Source organism: Scleropages formosus, chromosome 10 (genome assembly GCF_900964775.1).
Source record: "Scleropages formosus chromosome 10, fSclFor1.1, whole genome shotgun sequence".
NCBI classification, from domain to species: Eukaryota; Metazoa; Chordata; class Actinopteri; order Osteoglossiformes; family Osteoglossidae; genus Scleropages; species Scleropages formosus.
The window spans coordinates 15,110,371-15,132,701 of NC_041815.1; the positions used below are offsets into that span (position 1 = coordinate 15,110,371).

The 22,331-nt window shown below is 44.2% G+C and overlaps 1 protein-coding gene across 1 annotated transcript in view; it reads right to left on the minus strand.

Moving 5' to 3' along the window:
- The window catches only part of elna (elastin a), a 52,313-nt gene that overhangs the window by 12,130 nt on the left and 17,852 nt on the right, over nucleotides 1-22,331 (minus strand). Inside the window, exons 6-37 of the mRNA XM_029255874.1 lie at nucleotides 16,775-16,840; nucleotides 16,623-16,682; nucleotides 15,623-15,655; nucleotides 14,677-14,739; nucleotides 14,461-14,538; nucleotides 13,955-14,002; nucleotides 13,770-13,832; nucleotides 13,300-13,341; nucleotides 13,097-13,168; nucleotides 11,313-11,354; nucleotides 11,119-11,199; nucleotides 9,931-9,981; nucleotides 9,702-9,794; nucleotides 9,312-9,344; nucleotides 9,078-9,158; nucleotides 8,852-8,884; nucleotides 7,955-8,029; nucleotides 7,773-7,805; nucleotides 7,585-7,665; nucleotides 6,244-6,276; nucleotides 5,945-6,016; nucleotides 5,789-5,821; nucleotides 5,301-5,444; nucleotides 5,152-5,184; nucleotides 3,357-3,506; nucleotides 3,187-3,219; nucleotides 2,396-2,488; nucleotides 2,020-2,055; nucleotides 1,446-1,487; nucleotides 1,091-1,111; nucleotides 979-1,005; nucleotides 454-483 (exon numbers count right to left, since the gene is read on the minus strand). Coding sequence (XP_029111707.1) covers nucleotides 454-483; nucleotides 979-1,005; nucleotides 1,091-1,111; nucleotides 1,446-1,487; nucleotides 2,020-2,055; nucleotides 2,396-2,488; nucleotides 3,187-3,219; nucleotides 3,357-3,506; nucleotides 5,152-5,184; nucleotides 5,301-5,444; nucleotides 5,789-5,821; nucleotides 5,945-6,016; nucleotides 6,244-6,276; nucleotides 7,585-7,665; nucleotides 7,773-7,805; nucleotides 7,955-8,029; nucleotides 8,852-8,884; nucleotides 9,078-9,158; nucleotides 9,312-9,344; nucleotides 9,702-9,794; nucleotides 9,931-9,981; nucleotides 11,119-11,199; nucleotides 11,313-11,354; nucleotides 13,097-13,168; nucleotides 13,300-13,341; nucleotides 13,770-13,832; nucleotides 13,955-14,002; nucleotides 14,461-14,538; nucleotides 14,677-14,739; nucleotides 15,623-15,655; nucleotides 16,623-16,682; nucleotides 16,775-16,840 — 1,875 coding nt within the window. The remainder of the gene's footprint in view (nucleotides 1-453; nucleotides 484-978; nucleotides 1,006-1,090; nucleotides 1,112-1,445; nucleotides 1,488-2,019; nucleotides 2,056-2,395; nucleotides 2,489-3,186; nucleotides 3,220-3,356; nucleotides 3,507-5,151; nucleotides 5,185-5,300; nucleotides 5,445-5,788; nucleotides 5,822-5,944; nucleotides 6,017-6,243; nucleotides 6,277-7,584; nucleotides 7,666-7,772; nucleotides 7,806-7,954; nucleotides 8,030-8,851; nucleotides 8,885-9,077; nucleotides 9,159-9,311; nucleotides 9,345-9,701; nucleotides 9,795-9,930; nucleotides 9,982-11,118; nucleotides 11,200-11,312; nucleotides 11,355-13,096; nucleotides 13,169-13,299; nucleotides 13,342-13,769; nucleotides 13,833-13,954; nucleotides 14,003-14,460; nucleotides 14,539-14,676; nucleotides 14,740-15,622; nucleotides 15,656-16,622; nucleotides 16,683-16,774; nucleotides 16,841-22,331) is intronic.

The window sequence follows — 22,331 nt, forward strand, 5'->3', positions numbered from 1 at the left end:
GTGTGATCTATGCCGGAAGGGAGCGTGCGGGATCGGAGCATCACCGCTAGGTCGCACACCGATACACAAACACATGCAGGCAGTTCTTTGTTTGGCTGACTCTTTTCTCCAAAGCGACTAACAATGTTACTCTACCGCCAATTATTTACCCATTTACACAGCTGGGTAATTTCACCGGAGCAATTTCAGGGTAAGTACCTTGCTCGAGGGTACTACAGTAGGAGGGAAGATTTGAACCCGCAATCTCCAGAGCCACAGGCAGCGGCTTCAACCACTACGCTATTGGCTAAATGAAAATGACCAAAGGAGTGTACCTGAAACCAAAGGGTTCTCCAGACACACAGCAGAACTGCGATAAAACTCATCCGCAAAGAATGTCTTTCAGAACCACACGAGACATGCGACAGAGCACAGGGGGAAAGAGCGAGGGGAGCCGACGGTATGAATTCTCACCACCAGAGGGCACAACCACGCCTGTTCCAGCTGCCAAGGACAAAACAAAGGACGATGCTGTCAAAAAGGCGTTTGTGCACATCCTCCTATCCGCACAATAAACCTCATGGTAATATTTAAGTGACACTTTACAGTTCAAGCCACGACACACAATGTAAGACGCTTCAGTGTACGTGGCAGGGAGGTGAAAAATGAGCCACACGGATCTCATTGCCTTGAGTCAGAAAAGACGTAGCATTACTCGCTCACGCTTGTTCCAGCTGTGGAACGCACCTCGTGTTAGAAGTATGTGTGAGTGATATTACGAACCACAGTAAATTCTCAGGGGTTGCGAGAAACTACTGCGGTGTCCGTCCGTTGGACAGGCTGGTGGACCTTTTCTGTCATTTGCTCTTTGTTCTGCACTGTTTCACCACGATAATGGTTTCTTGGCTTCGAACCACCCTGCCTTCGATTTGCAACAGCCACTTGCACTACTAGAAAAAAGCAGTGATAAATGTCAAAAACAAGCGTAGAACTACTTACCACTAGGCTGAACAACTCCGACACCGGCTGCAATAACAACGGCCACGGTAAATGCGCTATTCTGATAACACCATTAATTGTTTTATGTAAAAATACGCAATAATTAAAATACCTGTCTGGATACCTTTGGCACCTGCAAGAAAAAACCAGGGGAATTAGCCAAAGTTTTACGTCACATAGATGAGCGCTATGCCTTCCACGATTAACGCCGCACACACACTCAAGAGAGAGGGAATCTACACCCAGGAGTGGTTACTGCTATCTAGCACAATCTTTAGTTCGGGTGGAGGATTGTTGGTGGCCCCCAGTCCAGGGCGTCACCTGGATGCACACCGTGATGGAGGCGGATGGGAGGGCAGTTGTAGGGTCAGGGAGCTGCAAGGTTAGTGGGAAAAGGGGGAAATAACTAGAGCACTGTGGTGGACGGAGGGCACCGACAGGACAACATGCAACACAGTGGACCTTACTGGGTATAGGGGCCTTGTCAGGTGTGACAATAGCTGTCGGTCCTGTCAAAAAACAACACATTTCAGCTGTCTCTATAATAAACTTAGAGGCACAACGTGGTACAATAAGGGTGTGGTGTGCCCACTCGGACCTAAGAGCAAGACCGGATTCGTGTGGAGCTCTTGCGGCAGCGGTCTCTCGAAAGCGGAAACGAAAAGCTGCCACCGATTCCTGTCTATTAGACTGCAAAGTAGCCGAAAATGAAGCGCGGTATCTTAGTGGCAGGGAGAAGGGGGAGGCCAGCGGGGGCTACATGGGCTCTCTCTCAGGCTCATGGCACTGCAGTGTTAGGACGCTAAGCCTCTGTCTGACAGCGCAAACCGCTGTGAACCGAACAACATGTGTGGACGCTCCTTTTTCCATCTGTACTCTGAGCTCTCAAGTTTTTCCTTAAAGTTTTTCAGTTTAGTTCAAAATTCCCAAGACCCAAGGCCAAAAAGTAGTGTAGATCAGAACGCTGTTATATCACGGAGTTGGGACAGCTCCCTTCCGCATAAGTGTCTGCAATGAATTGGGTGAAACTGTCATTCATACCTGGAACCTGAGTCCCGCTCGGCACTAGGTCCTTTGCTGTAACAACAGAATGAAACAGTTTCAGAGAGAAAGTACTGATGTGTACTGTGGAAATGTCTACACTGCCACTGCTCTGCCTTTGCAGTGTTTTATGCAAAGTACGTACGTACACACGTGCTTTTCAGAGCGAAGAATACGGTGCAACTCAAAACGTTGTGAAAACAAACTGAGAGCTGCAAAAGTCATTTAGGTTTTTTGAGAAAGAGTATGCTCATTCGTGTTACGGCTCCGTTCAGTTCAGTTGGACTTGATCGCACCAAGAACGTAGCTGAACAGATCGAGACTTAAAGGCGCGTGAGAGATCCTCAGATGAGAAATGCTCACGGGTGACACATACCTGGTTTCACCCCAGGAACGAGGGGAATGCCTGTTCCACCTGGCACCACCACGCCTCCAATGCCGCCCGGAGTAGCACCAGGAATGGCCACGCCTGCTTCCCCGGAAATCACCAGACCCCCGGGCAGCGCCACAGAACCGGTCATGGGTGGGTGAAGAGAACCACAGAAGTGATGTAGTGGTGTCGGAAATAGAATTCGGGCCCTCAACCCTAATGTCTACGCTCCACAGTACTGCAACCGACAGTGACGCTGACATGGTCTTGTGGGCCGGATAGTTACTGGTTTATGTTCCAGGAGGGGTTCTAGAGGATAGTGCCTAAACTGAAATGGTCATAAAGTGTAAGCCGTATTGTATGAAAGCATCAGGTAAGAACCAAAACAGTAATAGCAATATTAATGTGAATTTAGAAGATTTTCCTCATCAGAACAAGCTATTATATTGTAAGGTGGAACATACCACATAAAGCAAAAGTATTTTTCATATCACATAATTATTCTCATTAAAAGATGCTTTGATTATCAAAGACCAAATGTTTGATTTTCCATCAAAGCCCTTACAACACCAGGCAAATCTTCTACCAACGAAAGTCCACATCTCCTCAAGGATCTGCTGAACTCTCACTCATTACGGTAAATTAAAAATGATTCTTTGCCATTTTAGAATAGGAAGTAGCAGTAATGCCTCTGTCAAGTGTTATATGAATATGTGGGATAATGAAACGGAAACGTCTCGGCAGTCGACTCACAAGACTCACAAAGGAGAGATGAAGGAAACATTTCAAATCCTTACCGTATTTAGGAGGCTTAACACCACCTGGATATCCTGGAATGCAAAATCAAGCATCTTACAAAACAAATCACAAACGAGTGTGGTTACATAGGACAGGATAAGAGCAATCAAGTGATTCTTGCTCCCCCCTTCATATAAATACCTCTTCTTTAAAAGAAGTACAATCCTACCTGGTACTGCTCCGGGAACTCCACCAGGAACTGCTCCGGGAACTCCACCAGGAACTGCACCAGGAATTCCACCAGGAACTGCACCAGGAATAACACCAGGAACTGCACCAGGAACCCCACCAGGAACCCCTGCAACACCCCCTGGCACACCTAGGGAGGTAGCAGAGGGGTGTGTAGCCAGTGTCTCTTCTACAAGTGTTGTGTGGTAAATGTGTGCAGTTCGTGAAACCTTTGCATGCACAACTTACACTCACCGGTCACTTTATTAGGTACACCTGTTCAACTGCTCATTAACGCAAATATCTAATCAGCCAATCACATGGCAGCATCTCAATGCATTTAGGCATGTAGACATGGTCAAGACGATCTGCTGAAGTTCAAACTGAGCATCAGAACGGGGAGGAAAGGTGATTTAAGTGACTTTGAACGTAGCATGGTTGCTGGTGCCAGACGGCCTGGTCTGAGTATTTCAGAAACTGCTGATCTACTGGGGTTTTCACGCACAACTATCTCTAGGGTTTACAGAGAATGGTTAGAAAAAGAGAAAATATCCAGTGAGCGGCAATTCTGTGGGCAAAAATGCCTTGTTGATGCCAGAGGTCAGAGGAGAATGGCCAGACTGGTTTGAGCTGATAGAAATGCAACAGTAACTCAAATAACCACTCGTTACAACCGAGGTATGCAGAAGAGCATCTCTGAACGCTCTCATCTCTCGAACCTTGAAGCAGGTGGGCTACAGCAGCAGAAGACCACACTTGGTGCCACTCCTGTCAGCTAACAACAGGAAATTAAGGCTACAATTCACACGGGCTCACCAAAATTGGACAGTAGAAGATTGGAAAAACGTTGCCTGGTCTGATGAGTCTCGATTTCTGCTGCAACATTCAGATGGTAGGGTCAGAATTTGGTGTAAACAACATGAAAGCATGGATCCATCCTGCCTTGTATCAACGGTTCAGGCTGGTGGTGGTGGTGTAATGCTGTGGGGGTAATTTTCTTGGCACACTTTGGGCCCCTTAGTACCAGTTGAGCATTGCTTAAAAGCCACAGCCTACCTGACTATTGTTGCTGACCAGGTCCATCCCTTTATGACCAGTGTACCCATGGCTACTTCCAGCAGCATAATGCGCCATGTCACAAAGCTCAAATCATCTCAAACTGGTTTCTTGAACATAACAATGAGCTCACTATCCTCAAATGGCCTCCACAGTCACCAGATCTCAGTCCAATAGAGCACCTATGAATGTGCAGCCGACAAATCCGCAGCAACTGCGTGATGCTATCGTGTCAGTATGGACCAAAATCTCTGAGGAAGGTTTCCAGCACCTTGTTGAATCTATGCCACGAAGAATTAAGGCAGTTCTGAAGACAAAAGGGGGTCGAACCCGGTACTAGCAAGGTGTACCTAATAAATTGGCTGGTGAGTGTATGTTTCAGAGCGCTGGTGTGGGGCATTGCTATCTGAAAGTTTGATACTTCCACTCTTAAAATCCACAAAAATTGATCAGTGTGTTTACGAAGACTGTGCTGATGGCTTTGAGAGCTGAAAAAGCAAACGAAATCTTGTGCTGATTTTATGGAAAGTTTGATTGATATATCATGGTAGGGGTTTTCTAACACAATGGCAAAGACAACTTAGTGGACAATCTCTGTTATGTTTTAGCTGACACACTTTGAGCAAAGTGAACAGTATATAAAAACACAATTTCAATTCTATACTATTCTTAAACTGTAATGATGAACTGAAATTATTACTCTGGAGCACTTCTCAAGGTGAGGAAACACACATTCTTACCATATTTAGGAGCTTTCACGCCACCAGCATATCCTGTAAAAAATTTTTTTTTAAAGTTTATTATACATATTTCTTTTTCACTTTAGATTGTATTACAGTGTGATGCTGGCAAAATCACTTTTTATGTAGCTTTGTTTTGGAGAACCTACCCTGAAAGCCTGTTACCGGCAGCACTCCTGGAACACCCCCTGGTACACCTCCTGGTACAACCCCTGGTACAACCCCTGGTACAACCCCTGGTACAACCCCTGGAACGCCCCCTGGAACACCCCCTGGAACGCCCCCCGGAACACCTACAGAAAAGGACAGGTTTGAATAAACATCACTGTAATTACAGAATGCAGAAATGCAGAAATGGTCATATAAGAAGACACTCTGCAACTACTAATACTGTTACTGCTACTACTAAGAGTACTATGGTTAATAAGACTGTTACTGATATCAACACTTTAATCGCTGCTATTATTACAATGCCAATTCCAATAAAAATGACAAGTGTACATATTTGGTTTACACTTCATCATGAGGACACGTAAGAAATGATATGTTTCAGGATGACATGCAGTAAACAGACACTGAGATGTGACTGGCCACACTACTACACTGCATTTCAGCATAAAGAGGGAGGTATTCTTACCATATTTGGGAGGTTTCACACCAGCACCAATTCCTGGAAAACAGAACAATGGATTATAATCACACAAATTGAATCGTATCAGTTTTTTTATTTTTGAACTTATTGGTCTCCCCTTTATTGAGTCCACCCGTTACGGGGTGTTTGACCCCCATTTACCCCCTGGTAGGACTCCAGGAACAGCTCCAGGTACTCCACCACCAGTCACTCCGACAGCACCCCCCGGGACACCTACACAGGAGGACTGCTGTCATGCTCAGAACACACTTGGTTAAAGCAGAATTGCTTATTGTAAATACTAAAACAACTATAGGAAAGGAATTGGGGGCAAATGTGCAATGGTCGACATTTTACCATGTACCACTACGTAAAAAGACTTCTAGGATTACTTCCCCAGTACTAGCCACATATTAACTAAATGAGTTAGGATTTTTTACAGTGAATTAATGCCATCATACCATATTTAGGTGGCTTCGCTCCAATTCCATAACCTGCAAAAGAAAACACAAAAATGTATCACTTTTCTGATCTTTCTTCTCCGATGTCACGGTGAACCGGGCCGGAAGGACCCAAGTGCGGGGTCATTCGTCTGGATTCAGAGGATCAGGCAAGTTCTCGATATCAAGGACAGGCAGGTGGTCGGTCGATCGGCGATCAGGGTCAGAATGAAGATCCACGGACGTGGTCGAGAAACAAAGCGAAGGGTCAACAACCAGAGAATGTGAATTGAGAACCAGAGATGAGCGAGGAGTCACAAGGAAAGGGCGGTTGTCTCTGACGAGATTTCGCAAAGGTATGGGAGCTGAGGAGGGTCTTTTAAAGGGTGAGCGATTAATCTGGTGCTGGAGCAGAGTCAGGTGTTGTTGTCTGAGATCTGAGATGTGGGTGTGGACGTGACATCCGATTTCTGCTGAAGAAACATTTGGGTTTTGGTGACTATTATAGTAATAAAGTGAGGCAATTTCAGATAAAGTAACTGGAGTAACCGAATAATAAGAATAAACAAATGACAGTTTGATATAAGAGGCATGTAGATCAAACCTGCAGTAAATCAGCTAACTCCAAGTTTAGACTTTGTGATTTCGTGTAAATATTTCGCTGGTACAATGATGTACACAGGATTCTTCACCAGCCCATCTGGTGCTACAGCACTGCAGCAACATTAGTGTTTCAGCGCAATGCATATTCCTTGCAGCAGAATCCTGGATTTGATCTGACTGCTGCTGTACCAGCAGAAGAAGCTCCAGCAGTGGAACTGTGGACAGGATGAGTTGTTTGGAGTAAAACTGGCTTCTTCATAAGCACAGACAGTCAAACACATTTACGGCCGCCTTAAAGCACGCCGCTAAAAGGCAGCACTGGGTTTGGGTAGTTCTCTGGAATTCCTGCACGCAGGCAGCTGGGGATTGGGTGGAAACTTGGCCGCCTTAAGGCAGGAACGACTCCTAGAGGAAGATGTGGACAAGCAGATACATCCGGAACACTGAGACTAAGAGGTGCAGATGGAAAGCTGCTTGCGGTTCGGTAGGCCTGCATGTCTGCGTGCCGATGAGCTTTACTTGGCTCTGCATTGCTGGGGCTTTGAAGGTCACTGGGTTTTCTCACCACAGTCCTGTGTTCATTTCCAAAAGAAAGCATGTAATAATTCTCATCTGACTGAAAGAAGGATTTGAGGAATGCCAGCTAAAGCAAGATGAGAGACTATTGTTCCCAGTTGCTCTTTTTCTGTTGGTCCCAAACCCTCCCACCAAGCCACTCCCCCTTATTTTGTCCCCAGCTTCCTCCCTCATTTGCAGCACCTGGGACAGCTCCAGCTACGCCTCCTGGCACCACGAATCCTCCAGGTACGCCCCCACCAGCCACTCCGGTGCCTCCTGGACCTAAGGGCACAACTGAAATCATCCACTGCAATCATACGCTGTCTTCAGCCTTCTAAACTGGTTTATAACACTGATCCTTTTAGAAACCCTCCATTTATATGACCTACCATATTTCAGAGCTTTGGCACCTGCTGGATATCCTGTAATTGAAAAAATTACCATGCATTATCTGCACATTAGTTGCTGAGCCCTCATAAATACTTTCTGTGGAATGGTTTAAAGAGTCTGGTGCCACATACACAAAATAGATGGAGCACACCTCTCCCTGATGTCACATATGCCCTTTTACCTCCAGGCTGGAGTCCAGCCCCTGACACTGCTCCTGGCACACCACCTTGTACTCCGGTCACTGCCCCAGGTACTCCTGCAGGGAAGGAGAGTATGTGAACTGTGAGGATTGTGGTTTTGCGAGCTGTATGTACATGCCTTCAGTTCTTCCTAGAGCTGAGGGGTGAATAAAATGCCCCTCACCTCTAAGATGTATCCTGGAGCTCGAATGATCTTTAGTGGCCTTGTATGCCATCCATTCAAACCTTTACATTGCATTTTTCGTTCAGCAGATACATTGCTCCAAAGTGACATACAGCTCAGAGGAAACAAACTTTCACTTCGCAACAGAGTTTTAGATGCAGATGTGTCTGTCGAAGCACAGTCAGTTTGTACAATACCACCGCTCCTGCCAGCACACCTTACACAAGTAGCTGCATGTAAAACTCGTAGGACATACAAAGGGGATTGTGACGGATGATGTGATGAAAGTTTATGGAGAAGTTAGATCAGGAGAGAAATGAGTGCCAAAGAGATGCATTTCGAGACCCTTCTTGAATGTAGAATGGGATTCACCAGTTCTGAGTGAGAGAGTCAAGCTCATTCCAAACAATAGAGCCAAATCTGGGAACTTACAGACTTTCAATTTTGGACCTTTTGGACCTAACTAGAAACTCCCTTAATGTATAATTTTTTTTCTTCCTTTAACTAGAAACAGGTGACTCTCAATAATTAGTGAGTTAAGTTCTGTAATAATTTGAAAGACTGGAATAAATTGCTTTACAGACTGTTTAGTCTACAGGGACATAACTATTCTCTGTACATAAGCAGGCAATCTAGTGGAAAACCTCACTTGAAACCAAAAGAATTTGGGTTCATGTTGTTAGTTCAATGAGAAAGGCAGGTACGGTATTCTTACCAAACTTAAGAGCTTTGGCACCAGCTCCAAAACCTGCAAACAAAGATGTTGGAACACGCATGAGCACTGATGTCTGAAGTGCTGCTGCAGACACGGTATTGCAGAGCTCAATGATTTGAAAGACATTATTCCCAAAGCAGCAGAGCGCCAGGCCGATGAGACTTATGCAGCTGCTCGAACCCTGGCACCATGCCTCTCAGCTGCATCCCAGTGAGACTGCCTTTACCTGCAGTGCCAGCTCCAAGTCCAGCTCCAGCGCCTGCCACTCTTCCTGCTCCGATGGCCCCTGGAACAGTGCCAACACCCCCTGATAGTGTTTAAGACAGGACACAAGTGTAAAGAACTGCAGAACTATTCCTTAGTCTGCACATCCAGCCCAGTCCTGCAGAACATTTCCCATAAACCCATTCCAGATAAAATAAACACATATTTTAAATCGGTTGGGTTTGTATGTCATTACCATATTTAGGAGGCTTTACACCAGCTACATATCCTGTAACGGAAAAGGCAAGAAATGTCCATTGTACCGAAATACAAAACGCTGTGATTTGATCATCATTACAGACACAGTCTATACTTATTACCAGTTTGGCTGAACCTTGAATGTGACTGTAAAGGCCTGTCCGTCCTCGGTGTGTCCCCTCCCCCTCCATCCTTGCGCCCTCCGTTGCCGGGTTGGGCTCCAGTTTTCCGCGACCCCGCTCGGGACAAGCGGTATCAACCAGTGTGTGTGTAAGGGCTCGACTGGCCCTTTGGTTTCTCTAGTTTTTGTCACTGTAAGGTCCATTTGAGCAGTTAGACAGTGGAGAATGGTGGGATGAGAGAGACAGGTGACAGATTCCTCACTCACCTCCAGGATAAGTTCCTGGGTAGAGCCCACCTACCCCAGGCACAACTCCTGCACCTGTCACCCCACCCGGGGCAGAGACACCCCCTGCAGCACCTGGGAGAGAAAAAAAACACAACTGAGTAGCTGGACATTTGACTGTGTACCATACAACAATATAGACACTAGTAAAAAAATACCATAAAAAAATAATATTACACCTAACATCAGATCAAACATATCTCTTCTTTACCATATTTTGCAGCTTTGGCCTGAGCTGGAGATATACCCTGTATTCCAACACCTGCAAAGAACAGGGAATCAGGAAAGAGAAGAGGTTAAGGTTGCAGGCTTGTGAAGAGTTGCTTTGGGTCTCAAGACCAAGAAAGAGCAGTATGCAAAGAAAATACACACAGTGCCATCAGAAAGTATTCAGAGCCCCCCACTTCTTTCTTGCTTTGTTGTGCTGTACGCTTATTTTAACATGTATTGCATTTGTAATTGCAGTTACAGGCATCGCAGCGAGTTTGGCCGGTGACTGCTCTGTGGCGGGTCCAGTGTTGAGTCCTGCTTGGGGCGCCTTGTGATGGACTGGCGTCCAGTCCAGGGTGTTTCCCCTCCCCCTTCAGCCTTATGCCCTGTGTTTCCGGGATGGGCTCCGGGTCGCCGCGACCCCGCTCAGGACAAGGGGTTGTTGACATTGGTTGGTTGGTTAGTTGTTAAAGGGATTCCTGCAAAGTACTAAATAAAGGGTTTGAATACTTATTTAAATGAGGGATTTTTAAAAATTATTTTCAATAAATTTAGCAAAGATTCTATACGAGTGTTTTCCCTTTGTCATTATGGGGCCATCGAGTTAGTTGATGGCAAAAAAAAATCAATCCATTTTGAAACAAGAGTATACCACAATAAAGTGTAATAAATAAAGTAGAAGGGGTCTGAATACTTTCTGAAGGATCTCTGTAAGGACTATGCAGCAGGACAGTCAACATAAGAGTGGAGATGTCAAAAACTAGAAACAAATAAAACAACATACTTACCCTCCCAAATACAGGTGCTACATAGTGACCACCAACCTAGGTACTAGTAGTATATACTGGCCTCCTCTTCAGATACTAACCAACATATTTATTTACTAAATCACTTAGTTGACTTTTCACTTTTCTTGAAAGTAACTTAGAATGTTTCTATAACACACTAATTACATTATTTTACCCATTTATACAACTAGGTAATTTTTTTTGCTGTAAGCTTGGTAAGTACTTGGCTCAAAGGTATTACAGCAGAAGTGGGATTTCAACTTGGGCCCTTTGACAGCAAGGTGATGGTTGTAACAATTAAACCATCAGTTACCCTATACACTGCACTTCTACAGTATCAGTTCTACATAGTATTGTAGCACATACTTGTGCTCCATTGTAACCTCCTTCTCAGACCTTACCGGTTCCTGTGGGGTATCCAGGTTTCGTACCAGCTCCTACTCCAGCAAGCGCACCAGCTCCAGCACCAAAGCTTCCATAACCTGAACCAGACACAAAGCCTTCAAGAATGCAAAGGTGGCACACGTACATCTGTAACATACACATAAAGTCATCTCAAAGGTGGCCAAGGTATTAGCGGACAGTTTCTACGTACCATAGGGAAGCTTTCCACCTCCAAACTGTGATCCATAACCACCTGTAAGGGATACATTGTCAGTGTGGTATGGAGCAGCGCATGTGCTTTTTTACTTCAGCACCGTACATTGAAAGTCCATTCTGCATGCTATTATTTACTGTATGAGCACTTTGGTAACATTCTTTCCCACATAACATAATACTGCTACATTAATTTAATTCAAAATTGTTCTACATTGATGATAGATGTTCCTGGAAAAGCAGTCTTTGGAATTCTTTATTTGTTCTGGTTTTGATTAAAAATATAAAACAAATATGCAGGGGTTAGTCATTCTCTGTACTTATCAAGGCTTGTGGCAGAGTGTCATGTAGCAGACTGTCTTTCTAATTTGTTTTTGCAAAAATAGTTGAGTCAATTTGTTCACAACCCAGACCAATTAGATCAATTATGTAGCATAACAGCATAGCCTAGTGTGAAAAACAGCCCCGAAAAGTACAAGCCCGATCCAAGCAAGTCCTTTAACTAGGACAAAGTTTACAGCAAGTTCCACTTTGCTCTTAGCATGAAATAGGCACAACTGTAAAACATTAGTCTTAAATTTGCTTCAGAATATGCAAGACTGGATACCATCCCAATGTTTATATCAAATTTGAAGCAAATTCCTATGCTTTGTATGTAATAAATGAGTAATGTCATTTTGCAGTTGTAATTTGTATGAATTAATCTGCCACGTAATTAACTTTCCTGAACAAATGAAAAAAAGGTCCAGCTTGATCCAATCTTTGGAAAATTATGAAAAAAGGAACGTGATCGAATGTAACAGCTGGATTCCTATGTTCAGTCAGGCCTTCCTCAGTAGAGCAAATACACAAGAAAGAGGTCAGCACATAGTTCCTCCAGGAAGCAGCTGAGACCTCTTCCATTTACAGCAAATTACTCTTTTAAAAAAGGGAATCCCAAGCAGACTGGGGTGATTCTCATATGTGTGCTATTAGCAGAGATGTCCCTGAGAATGTGTACAGTAAATGTAACAGAGTTGACTCAACAGCAAGATGTTTTCTGCATGACCAGATGGACTCCCTCAGAACTGATTCGGTGCATTCAGAGGCACAGCAGTGGACCTAAAGGCCCTATGCAGGAGAGTCACTGTGGTGGAAGAAACTTGGCAACGCCAAGTCTGGTTAACTCTATCAGCGGAAAGCAGTCGCAAGTTTAGTGGTCATTTCTGGATGACGGAGCTGCCTTTTTCTGAGAGACATCCAGAAACAATGGGAGGTATGGTTCTGATTTTGAGGCCCACCCCCATGATTAACATAGCAAGAAAGAACAGTGCTTGGCAATGACCTCAAAAAACAGAACCAGGGCCTTCCCTAATGCAGTCTGATGGAAAACGCACCATACACAACCTCTGGGTGGTACCCATGGAACCGTTCCTCTCGGTATCCATAGAGGGGCACAAACTGTCTGTAAACTGGAATGAATAAAACTGCAATGGACAGGGTTAACAGCATGTCTGCATATATACGTAGATACTCACAGTGTCAACTCTAAAGTAATCCTTTGGAGCAATTTAAACCCTTCTATTCTGCACGTGATTAACTCTTGCCCAAAGATGTATGCTATGGGTGTGGCTGCCCAGCCTGTTTGAAGAATATTACTTCTGTACTACTGAGAAGGTAACACTGACTTTGACAGTGATGCTGTTAACATGAAACAGTACCTGCACATGTCCTCAACGGTTCGGACACCCAAGGTGACAGCCTGACTCAGTGTATCACTGCATTTGCTGTAAGTCAACATACCTTGGGCTTTAGGTGATTTTATGGGGTATCCATAGAAAACACCCGGCTGCCTTGGACCCACGTATCCACGACCTCATGAAGAGAAAGCCAAAACAAAACAAAACACGCACATACAGGGTCTACAGTCAGTATACAAGTTCTGCCTTTGCTTAAGACTTGACTCTATGTGTTTAGTGAATGGCAATGAAAATGAAAGGATTTACCGTTAGCTCCATACCCAGGTCCTAGACCTCCTGCACCAGGAACTGCCACCAGAAAAACGGTGAAAGTTTATTGATACTGACAGAACAGTACATGAGAGCCTGTTTCTTCCCTGAGAGAATGCAATTTTTTTCCATGACTTACATCCATAATCAGTCAAACAGAAGCAAAAAAAAAAACAGATTGTGGCCAGATACAGCGTAAATGACAACATGCAATCTAAACAAGGCTGGTCCTTGCATTCTCTTTTATGCAAAATTAATTTTTGAAACTGTAGGCAGTTTGGCAGTGACAGCGATGGTTAGACTTGTCTGGCTCATATTGCCAGTATGAATGTAATTACACTGGACAGAACCCACAGCAGAGACTCTGTGTTTCAAAACTATGAGTCACAGTTTTTGTTTGCTGATGAATTGCAGTGGAACAAATGAATTTGAATCAATGTACACAGGAGATGCTTCGGGGTTCTTACGTGATTTTGGTTTCAGCCCATCCCCAGTGGCGACACCAGGAAGAACTCCTCGCCCGCCAAACCCTGTAAACACAGTTTAAAAAGTTTACAATGAAGACCACGTTGTTTGAAAAGCACTCTTGAATTTGCATTATTCCAAACAATAAGAAACACAAATTAACATGTAGTTATGGAAAAAAAACCACCTTGGCCTGGTACAAGACCACCTTGATAAAGTCCAGGTACTCCAACACCTAAATGAAACAGTGAGAGTGGAAGGAGTGACATCATGAAAACAACTACACTGTTATGAACAAATTTCATCAAGCAAATAGCTAAGAAATTCAAACTCCTGACGGTCCTGTTATCATTATAATACAATGTCTCTCAAACAGGGGGGTGCGGTGGCGCAGTGGGTTGAACCACAGTCCTGCTCTCCGATGGGTCCGGGGTTCGAGTCCCGCTTGGGGTGCCTTGTGACGGACTGGCATCCCGTCCTGGGTGTGTCCCCTCCCCCTCTGGCCTTACGCCCTGTGTTACCGGGTAGGCTCCGGTTCCCCGTGACCCCGTAAGGGACAAGCGGTTCTGAAAATGTGTGTGTGTGTGTGTGTGTGTCTCTCAAACTAGAGACAACTGCAGGCATGTTCATATGTATGTGCACACACATACACATACAAGCAGTAATCAACTTGCATCCCAACCTGCTTCTTACCTGGCACTTTACCAGGTGCTTTCGAAGCTTTCCCTCCAGTCCCAACTCCTGGCAGTCCGGTCTGTGGGATCACAGGTGCTGACGGACAAAAAACCAAAGCAGAGGATGTTGTAATGCACAAGAGTTTAATACACAGACCACAGAGCAACCCATTACAGATAATTATGAGTCAAAGTGGTCATCACAGTATCATATGTAACTGTGCCTGAGTGTTACCTCCTGCCGGTATAGTACCTCCTCCTGGACCAGTGGGCCCCCCAACTCCTCCAGCTCCCGGCCCTGACCAAACACAATCACACTTAGAAGGCTCGTAATACCCAAAGCAAGGGTCTCGGGACACATAGGTACATTTAAGACCTCAGAGACTGCAGAGTCCCTGAGGGTCTGTTGACAGTCACATGTGTCCAGAGGACAGTGAGCGTCATGAGTGAAAGCTGTATTTTCACTCCTCTGTTCTAGATTATGAATTTGTAAAGCATATTTATATGACCAGTGTAAGCTTTGACCTGTGAGTATGCTAATTGCTGTTGAAGCTGCAACTCCCTCTCTGAAATGCAGTATTAACAGTTAAACAGTGGCTTTTGATTCTAAGTTCTTGTTCATAAGCATGAACACATGTCACCGTTGCTGAGTTCAACTCAAAGGAGACAGATTCTTAAAGTCTTGCTCCCAGAAAAAATGAACACATAAATATAGAGGAATTTATTTTCAACACAAGACCCTTTCACATTGCCATGACTTCTTTAAATGGAATCCATGAAGAACAGATGTATGAAACGAATTATTCAGAGAGCAACACAACAGGATGATTCACTCAACTTGAAAACACACAAATTACAATCCAAACTGCAAGCTACTCATCCAAAGTGTCCTTATTCAAAAAAGGTCAAGAAATGGATTTAATTTTCACACAGATAAACCATGCACATTGGCTAAGCTGCAAAGAAGTCACAGGAAGCATTAGTTACATGAAGCAACAATGTGGTTGGTTTAAGCCTGCTGAAGAAGGACAAGTTATGTGGTTATCAAAATGACAAGCAACTGCAAATACACATCCTTGTAGATAAGCAGTTTTCTGCTCAAGTCAACTGCAAAAACCAGCGTTAGGGCTTCTGCTCTTTAGGCTCTCGGAGCGGGAACCAACCAGCCATTTATATCCTACCTCTGTGCGGCTTTGCAGCCTTTGCACGAACACCTGAAACAAGTACATTCAAAGGTTACACGTCAGGAGTTTAACCCCTACATGGGCCCAGTTGGCACACAACAATCTCTGCATTGCCTTGTGCTGTATTGTGGACGGTGAAGCTGGTCACGCTACTGCTTCACAGCACCTGAGCTGTGCATTCAGACACGGGTTTGAATCTAAGTTATTTTGTATGGAAATTGTATGTTCTCTCTGTGTTCATCTGGGTTTGTGGTATTTCAGGTGAACTGAGGAATCTAACTAGCTTGCAGTATGTTACACTGTACTACTACAGTATAGATGCGTGAATGATTGTAGGGAGATTTTTATAGGGAATACAGCACTGTAAGTTGCCTTGGATAACGGTGTCAGCTAAGAACTACATAATAATTATTGTATGTCGCTTTGAAGAAAAGCATATGCTAAATTAATAAATATAAATTCTTCAGTTGTCTCTTGTTAACATCCCTCCTTAAAAAGAGGCAGGACACACAAACACAAAGGAAGGAAACTTTTCCCACTTCTTCCTTTTACTGAAGATCCTCAGCTATGCACCATCCACCAGTACCTTTATATGTCCTGCTTTAGAGGTCTACACAAGCTCCCCAGTGACTGAAGGGAAGATTTGCAGATACAGACAAACTTATACTGCAGTGTTAAGAGCTCTTGAGTGTGGATCTGAAGGTTGCAGGATCGAATCTTAATTTCAGCAGTAATACCCTTGAGCAAGGTATTACCCTAGGCTACTCCAGTAAAATAACTGAGCTGTATACATGGCTAAACAACTGTAGGTAGCGGAACACTGCAAGTTGCCTCAACTAAAGAAATAATGTAAATTTTCATGAATTATCTTTCCCTGGTTGGACTCCACCACCTGGAAGCAGCCCTGTTCCCACACCTGAGAAAACAAACAATGGATTCCATATCAAGATGCCATCCTTCCTTTAGGACGATAGAGGGAAGACAGTCAGAACTCTACCTGGCTTGGAAGGTTTGAGTCCTGCTCCAGGATAGTAGCCTCCAGGACCACCATATCCAACTGGAGTGAGATAAAGGGGTTTTGTGTTGAAGTCACTCATATGACATGATAACGTGAGTGAGTCCCCTTCCCTCCAGAACCCAAGCACTTACCACCAGGCTTATATCCTACGCCCAGGCCTCCAGTACCAAGAGTCCCAGTACCTAAGCTTCCAAACCCTTCCAAAGAAAAACAGGGAGAATAAATATTAGATCATTATAAACCAATACAGAGTCATGCTGCTAAAAAGCCCGCTACACAGATTGCATTTCAGCAGTTTACCAGTTTACAGTGAGTACTGGACTGTTTCTCTAATAAAGATCAGTGACTCATTTAAAGCACACCAGCAGGATCCTACGTTGAACTCCTGCCTTCTGCCAACAAGTGCAGTATATTCATTATAAGGTTTCATAGGATTCTCCTTTACAAGCAATTGCAGATGACCATGGTTGGCAAAATATTTGTCAGCCACCACATGTGGTGAACTGAAACTTGATATCAGAAAAATTATATTTATGCAAATGAGATGCATCATAAATTCACTTAAGCGGCTGTTCATTTGCCAAAGGTAGGAATATCATCAGAATTTGGTATTCTGGTATTTCCCCAGTTTATTTTTTATGCTTTTTTCATGCCTCAGTAAACGTTTTCTTGAATAACTTTGATGAATTCAAAATATGGATATCAAATAAACAATGTGAAGGCACAGGTGCTGACTTCAAATATTTAGATCTGTTGGTGAAACAGAAAATTTTTTGATTCTAAATGACCGAAAATCTTTTGTACGTTTTTGTTCACGATAGTCAAAATAGCTCATAAGTAAAATTATTTTAATGCATTTCCATCTTGTCACTGACCCAAGGTACATAATAAATAAATGAATACATATTTCAGCTGCAGCACCAGTTTGAGCTGTTCTTTATCTAGGAAACACAAGATGGAGCCCTTTTAGTTTACCATGGAGACAGACACATGAACCAGAAGTCCCCATTTGATACTAATTACAATTGGATTTTCAATATTAATCAAGAGAAAAAAGAACGTTTTGTAAGAGTCCACGGTACTAGAAAATACTGCTGCCACAGATTATGTTTTCTCCTTAGAATATGTGTTCAGAGGTGGAGGGAATAACTGGGAAGGAGCAGGGAATGTCTCCATCTACCACACATCTCAACCCTAGTGTACCTGTACATGAGCAAATAGTCTTCTGTGGCCCTGGGATGCCTTCACTGAGGTACAGTAATTCCACTCAACTGTGCCAGACAGAAACACTGCACAGTATCATGGATTCCTGTTCCCACACAACTCCATTAATAACCCTTTTGCAAAGCAACATTATTGCCATGCTGAATTGAAACAAATTTTACATTTACCTCTTTTCTGGAGAAGTATCCAACAGATAACAGTAGAATGTGAGAAATGATCCAAACTAGTTTCAACTTGGGGTGGGAATAACGGGTTTTTACTGGGAGCTTTACAGATCCACAGTCCCACCCACTGGTGAGAAACTTCTATTAGTATGAAGGCATACTTCCCAACTGAAGCCCACTCAGACATGCCTGCCAGGCTCTGGACACTGAGTAAGAGCTATGTGGTGTGAAGTAGCCTCATAGGTAGTGCCAGGACTGTACATGGTCAGGACTAAGTTTAGACAGTGCATTTGTTACAACGGGAATACTGAATAAACATAATACCACAGGCATGCCTAATGCAAGGGGACAGCTGATAGCAGAGTGACTAGCACTACTGCCTTTGGACCCAAAGGTTACAGATTCACTTCCCACCTCTGGTTATAGTACCCTTGAGCAAGCTACTTATCCTGAAACAGCTCCAGTAAAATTATCTAGCTGTACAAAGGGGTAAATAGTTGTAAGTACCTTGACATTACAAGTTGCTTTGGGGAAAAAGCATCAGCTTAATCATTAAATGGCTTAAATTTGATTTTGCATGATTAAACTAGGACCAACAGACCTTTGGTATAACAAAGAGGACTAACTGTATAAAAGTGCTGTGGTCCTAAATCCATTCTCACCTGTACAATGCTGTAACGGTCCTGAATATCACCTGAGTAATATCTGTGAACACGATGGGGCAGTTCCAAGCCCTGAAGGCTGCAGTGTCATGTTTTGCATTCTCCTGGTGCAACACGGCAGGTTACTATGTGAAAAGGTTGACAGGTAAAATTAAACCCAGTTCTGCCTAGCATTGGTCCAATTGCATCTCGGACATGGAGGCCAGATGTGATGGCAGAGCTGTTCAGAGGCACAGAGAAAGAATGTGGATGGAATTTCAAGCCCGTGGAGACAGCAGGAGTCCATGTGTGGCATTCTGCCAGGGTTCAGCAGCGATCTTCCCAAGCTCGCTCTGCACCAGTTATGGATTCACTAAATCATCCAGCTGGGCAGCAGACCCCCACTACTACACAAAACATTTCTCCTCTGCTTATCAGACACTTTTATAGATAGCGAATGTGCCACTAACTACCTGTTAACAGTTGTACACTTAGTGAAAGAAATGAGGGTGAGAAGGGTGTAGGGGTCTGGGAAAGTTTCAGGGGTCAGGTGTGTAAAAAAATAGCGATTTTAATGCCTGTCCAGATCCTTAAACATTGGCCATAGTAGGTAACAACATCAACCTGAAATTAATAGGTAGTCAGCCACATAACAATCCCAGCATCCCCTGCGGCAGCATCAAGGGCAAAAAATGTGCCACGAACATCTCCAGCAAACAGCCTGAGGATAAGCCACCAGTGGGCTGGTGTGTCTCATAGACAGCGGAGCTTGGGGCGCTGGGGGTGGCTTGTGTGTCTGGCACAGACATCGCATATACTGGATGAGCTACACACTGATCAAGCTGGCTCCCACCCATGGTGCTGTGAGCGGGATCACCATGATGAATCACAGACTAGCGGTTCACAAATTATTGCACATACTCATTGAAAGAGATTAACAGCGAGTGTGACCGGCTCTGCTCTAGGGGTCCTTACTCGCTCTACCCACATCTGCCATGCAAAACATTGTTGGGTAACCATCAATCCAGAGGTGAGAAAGCAGCATCCAAAGTGTCTCATGGCAGAGGGTAGGCAGTCACCAAGATGAAGAGCTGTTACATCTCACAACTAGTCTGCATGCTGCAGCAAATACAGGAGATGAGGAGTCTTAGCTATCAGGACACAGCTCTCTGGTCAAAAGTTATGAGGCCCAACAACTGAAATCACATGTATCAAAACCATTAGTTGAAACCACTAGACAACGGTCCATTGTTTGAATCAATGAGCTGTATTCACAGAAACAAAAAAGGCGTCAGTGCTCTCACATCTCAGCTATAAATGCTGCTACATTTGGCTGATCCACTGTCCAATTGGCTATGACAGGTTTATAGCGGCTATAAAGCCTTCAGGACTGGCCAAATGACCAATCCATTTACACAGAGTCTCACACAGAGATGCCAAGGAGGACAGCTGATAGCGAAAACAAACGGGATGGACTGACTTCCCTGGAGCACTGATGGGATTGGGACCAAGCAAATGAGTGATGTTTAACAACATGGCCAGGAGACAGAGAAATGTGCTGCAGAAGCAGGAAGAGAGGTCCTGGAAAGACTATTCTTTTTGTAGCACATTTCAGCCTTTTTGAATTCAAACACAATTAACACTCTCTTGACTCCCTATTGGTTACCAAGCTCTGTTACTTTTCCCTGTGACTTAAACAGTGTTCACTGTTACACAAGTGATGGACATCAAGAGAAAATTTGAAAAACACAAGTATCGCAGGCAAGTGTGATGTGTAAGAGTAGCAGTGTGCCAATGAGTTTGGAGATGGTGGGCTTTGTGCTAAGATTAATGCGCTGTCTCACTGAAATGCAGACCGCAGGAGACCAAGGCTGGTCCACTCCATGATCATCCTGCAAGCTTTTGCCTGTCAATGTAAAGAAATGCAAATAAGATGAAAAATGGAACAACTCATTGGAGTCCATTCGACTGTGGATTTTTTGATGTTTGCTTTTGGTTGTGTATTTTATTGATAACTTTATTAAATAAAGTTTAATTAAAAAAAACTCATTGGAGTCCACCTTTCTGAGGCAGTGAAGCCTGTTCTCACTTTACATTTACATTACATTTACATTTATTCATTTAGCGGATGCCTTCCTCCAAAGGGACTTCCAATGAACTCTATGTAGTCTTATCAGCCCACACCTTACTCACCTAAGGTGACTTACACTGCTTGATACACTACTTACAATGAGTCACTCACCCATAATCCAATGAAATACACTTTCTCCCTATCACTCACACACATAAACACAATGGTTGACATTTTTAGAGTCACCAATCCACCTGAACAGCACATCTGGACAGCTATCTACCTTGGACCTGGAGTGCACACCAAGGCCCAAGTTCAAGTAAGGCAACGGTCTGCTCTGATGACTGAAGGAATGCTAAAGGAATACTGAGTGCATAAATTAGGTTTCTGACTTATTTTTTATTCCTCTGACTTAGTGAGACCTAGTGACAACGTTGTACCGATCAGACCCAAAGTGTTAAATGCTACAGGCAGAGGGAGCCAAAAGTGCAGCCTGTGCTGATCCTCACCTCCCTTCTCTGGACCCTCTGGGCCTGCTGAAGGATTTAATTTAAGAGAGTGGAGAATTCCATGGCAATGTTCCACAGTGACTGACGGCAGTCTTTGGAATCTGACGGCGTGGTATGCCTGATTCGGACTTCGCTTTGAATACTTCAGCATGATCTCCCTGAAGAGTCATTCACAATTGCTGTCATAAACCTCTGACCGTGGCAGCATGTCAGAGAACAAGGCAGCAAACAAAGGTCCCTGATGGGCAGTGGTTATAGAGCCTCGCAGCTTGTAAGCGTGTCTTTTCCCCCTTACAGTAAAGGATTTCATGTAGTTCCCACCCCAGCTGCAGATGGTGACTCACCTCTACTCTGTACCCACACACATCAGTCCAACAAGTCAATCTCCTGCTATGCTGGATCAACAAAGTCATTGCTTCTTACATTTGGGTGGCATCACTCAAATCTACCCTGATGTCACTCATTGACAGCTCTAGATATGAGGGACTTGCACTGAGTGGTCAACAGAGGACTTAATCCCTCTGTTCGAGACGTGGTTTTGTGCACCCTTTTGCTGAGAGGCTTGCATCCATTCCTTTATGCCAGAACCTAGGCCAGGAATAAATTTATTTGTCGGGGTTCTCTGGCTCACCTAGCCACTTCTCTCCTGCTGTTGTCTTGGATAATCACTTTGGCTGCAAAAAGGAAAATGTCTCAGAGCTAAGAGGACTGCTCTCCAAGCTGGCTTGTTTACACTATGGTTTCCCTGTGGACATCTTGCACATGGCCTGAGGGGGTAATAAACACCGTAAGGGAATGTGGTGATCCAAAAGGGTGAGGGTACAATCTTCTGGGCAGGAATATTCCAGTAGTGCTGGGTACTGAGTATACTGTCTCTGCCCCCACCTCAAAGTTGCTGAGGGGTGTAGCAGCAATATGAGAAGCCAAGTCTCTGGAAGTTATTCAGAATTGGTTTGAGGCAGTTTTCTAAGTAACTGTGTCCTCCTGGGATTGGTGGGAGTCACAGGAGCAGAACCCTTCCTGTCCTTAATTTTGTGAGACTCTGTCTCTTTCTTGACCCTGCTCCAAATAAATGCCAG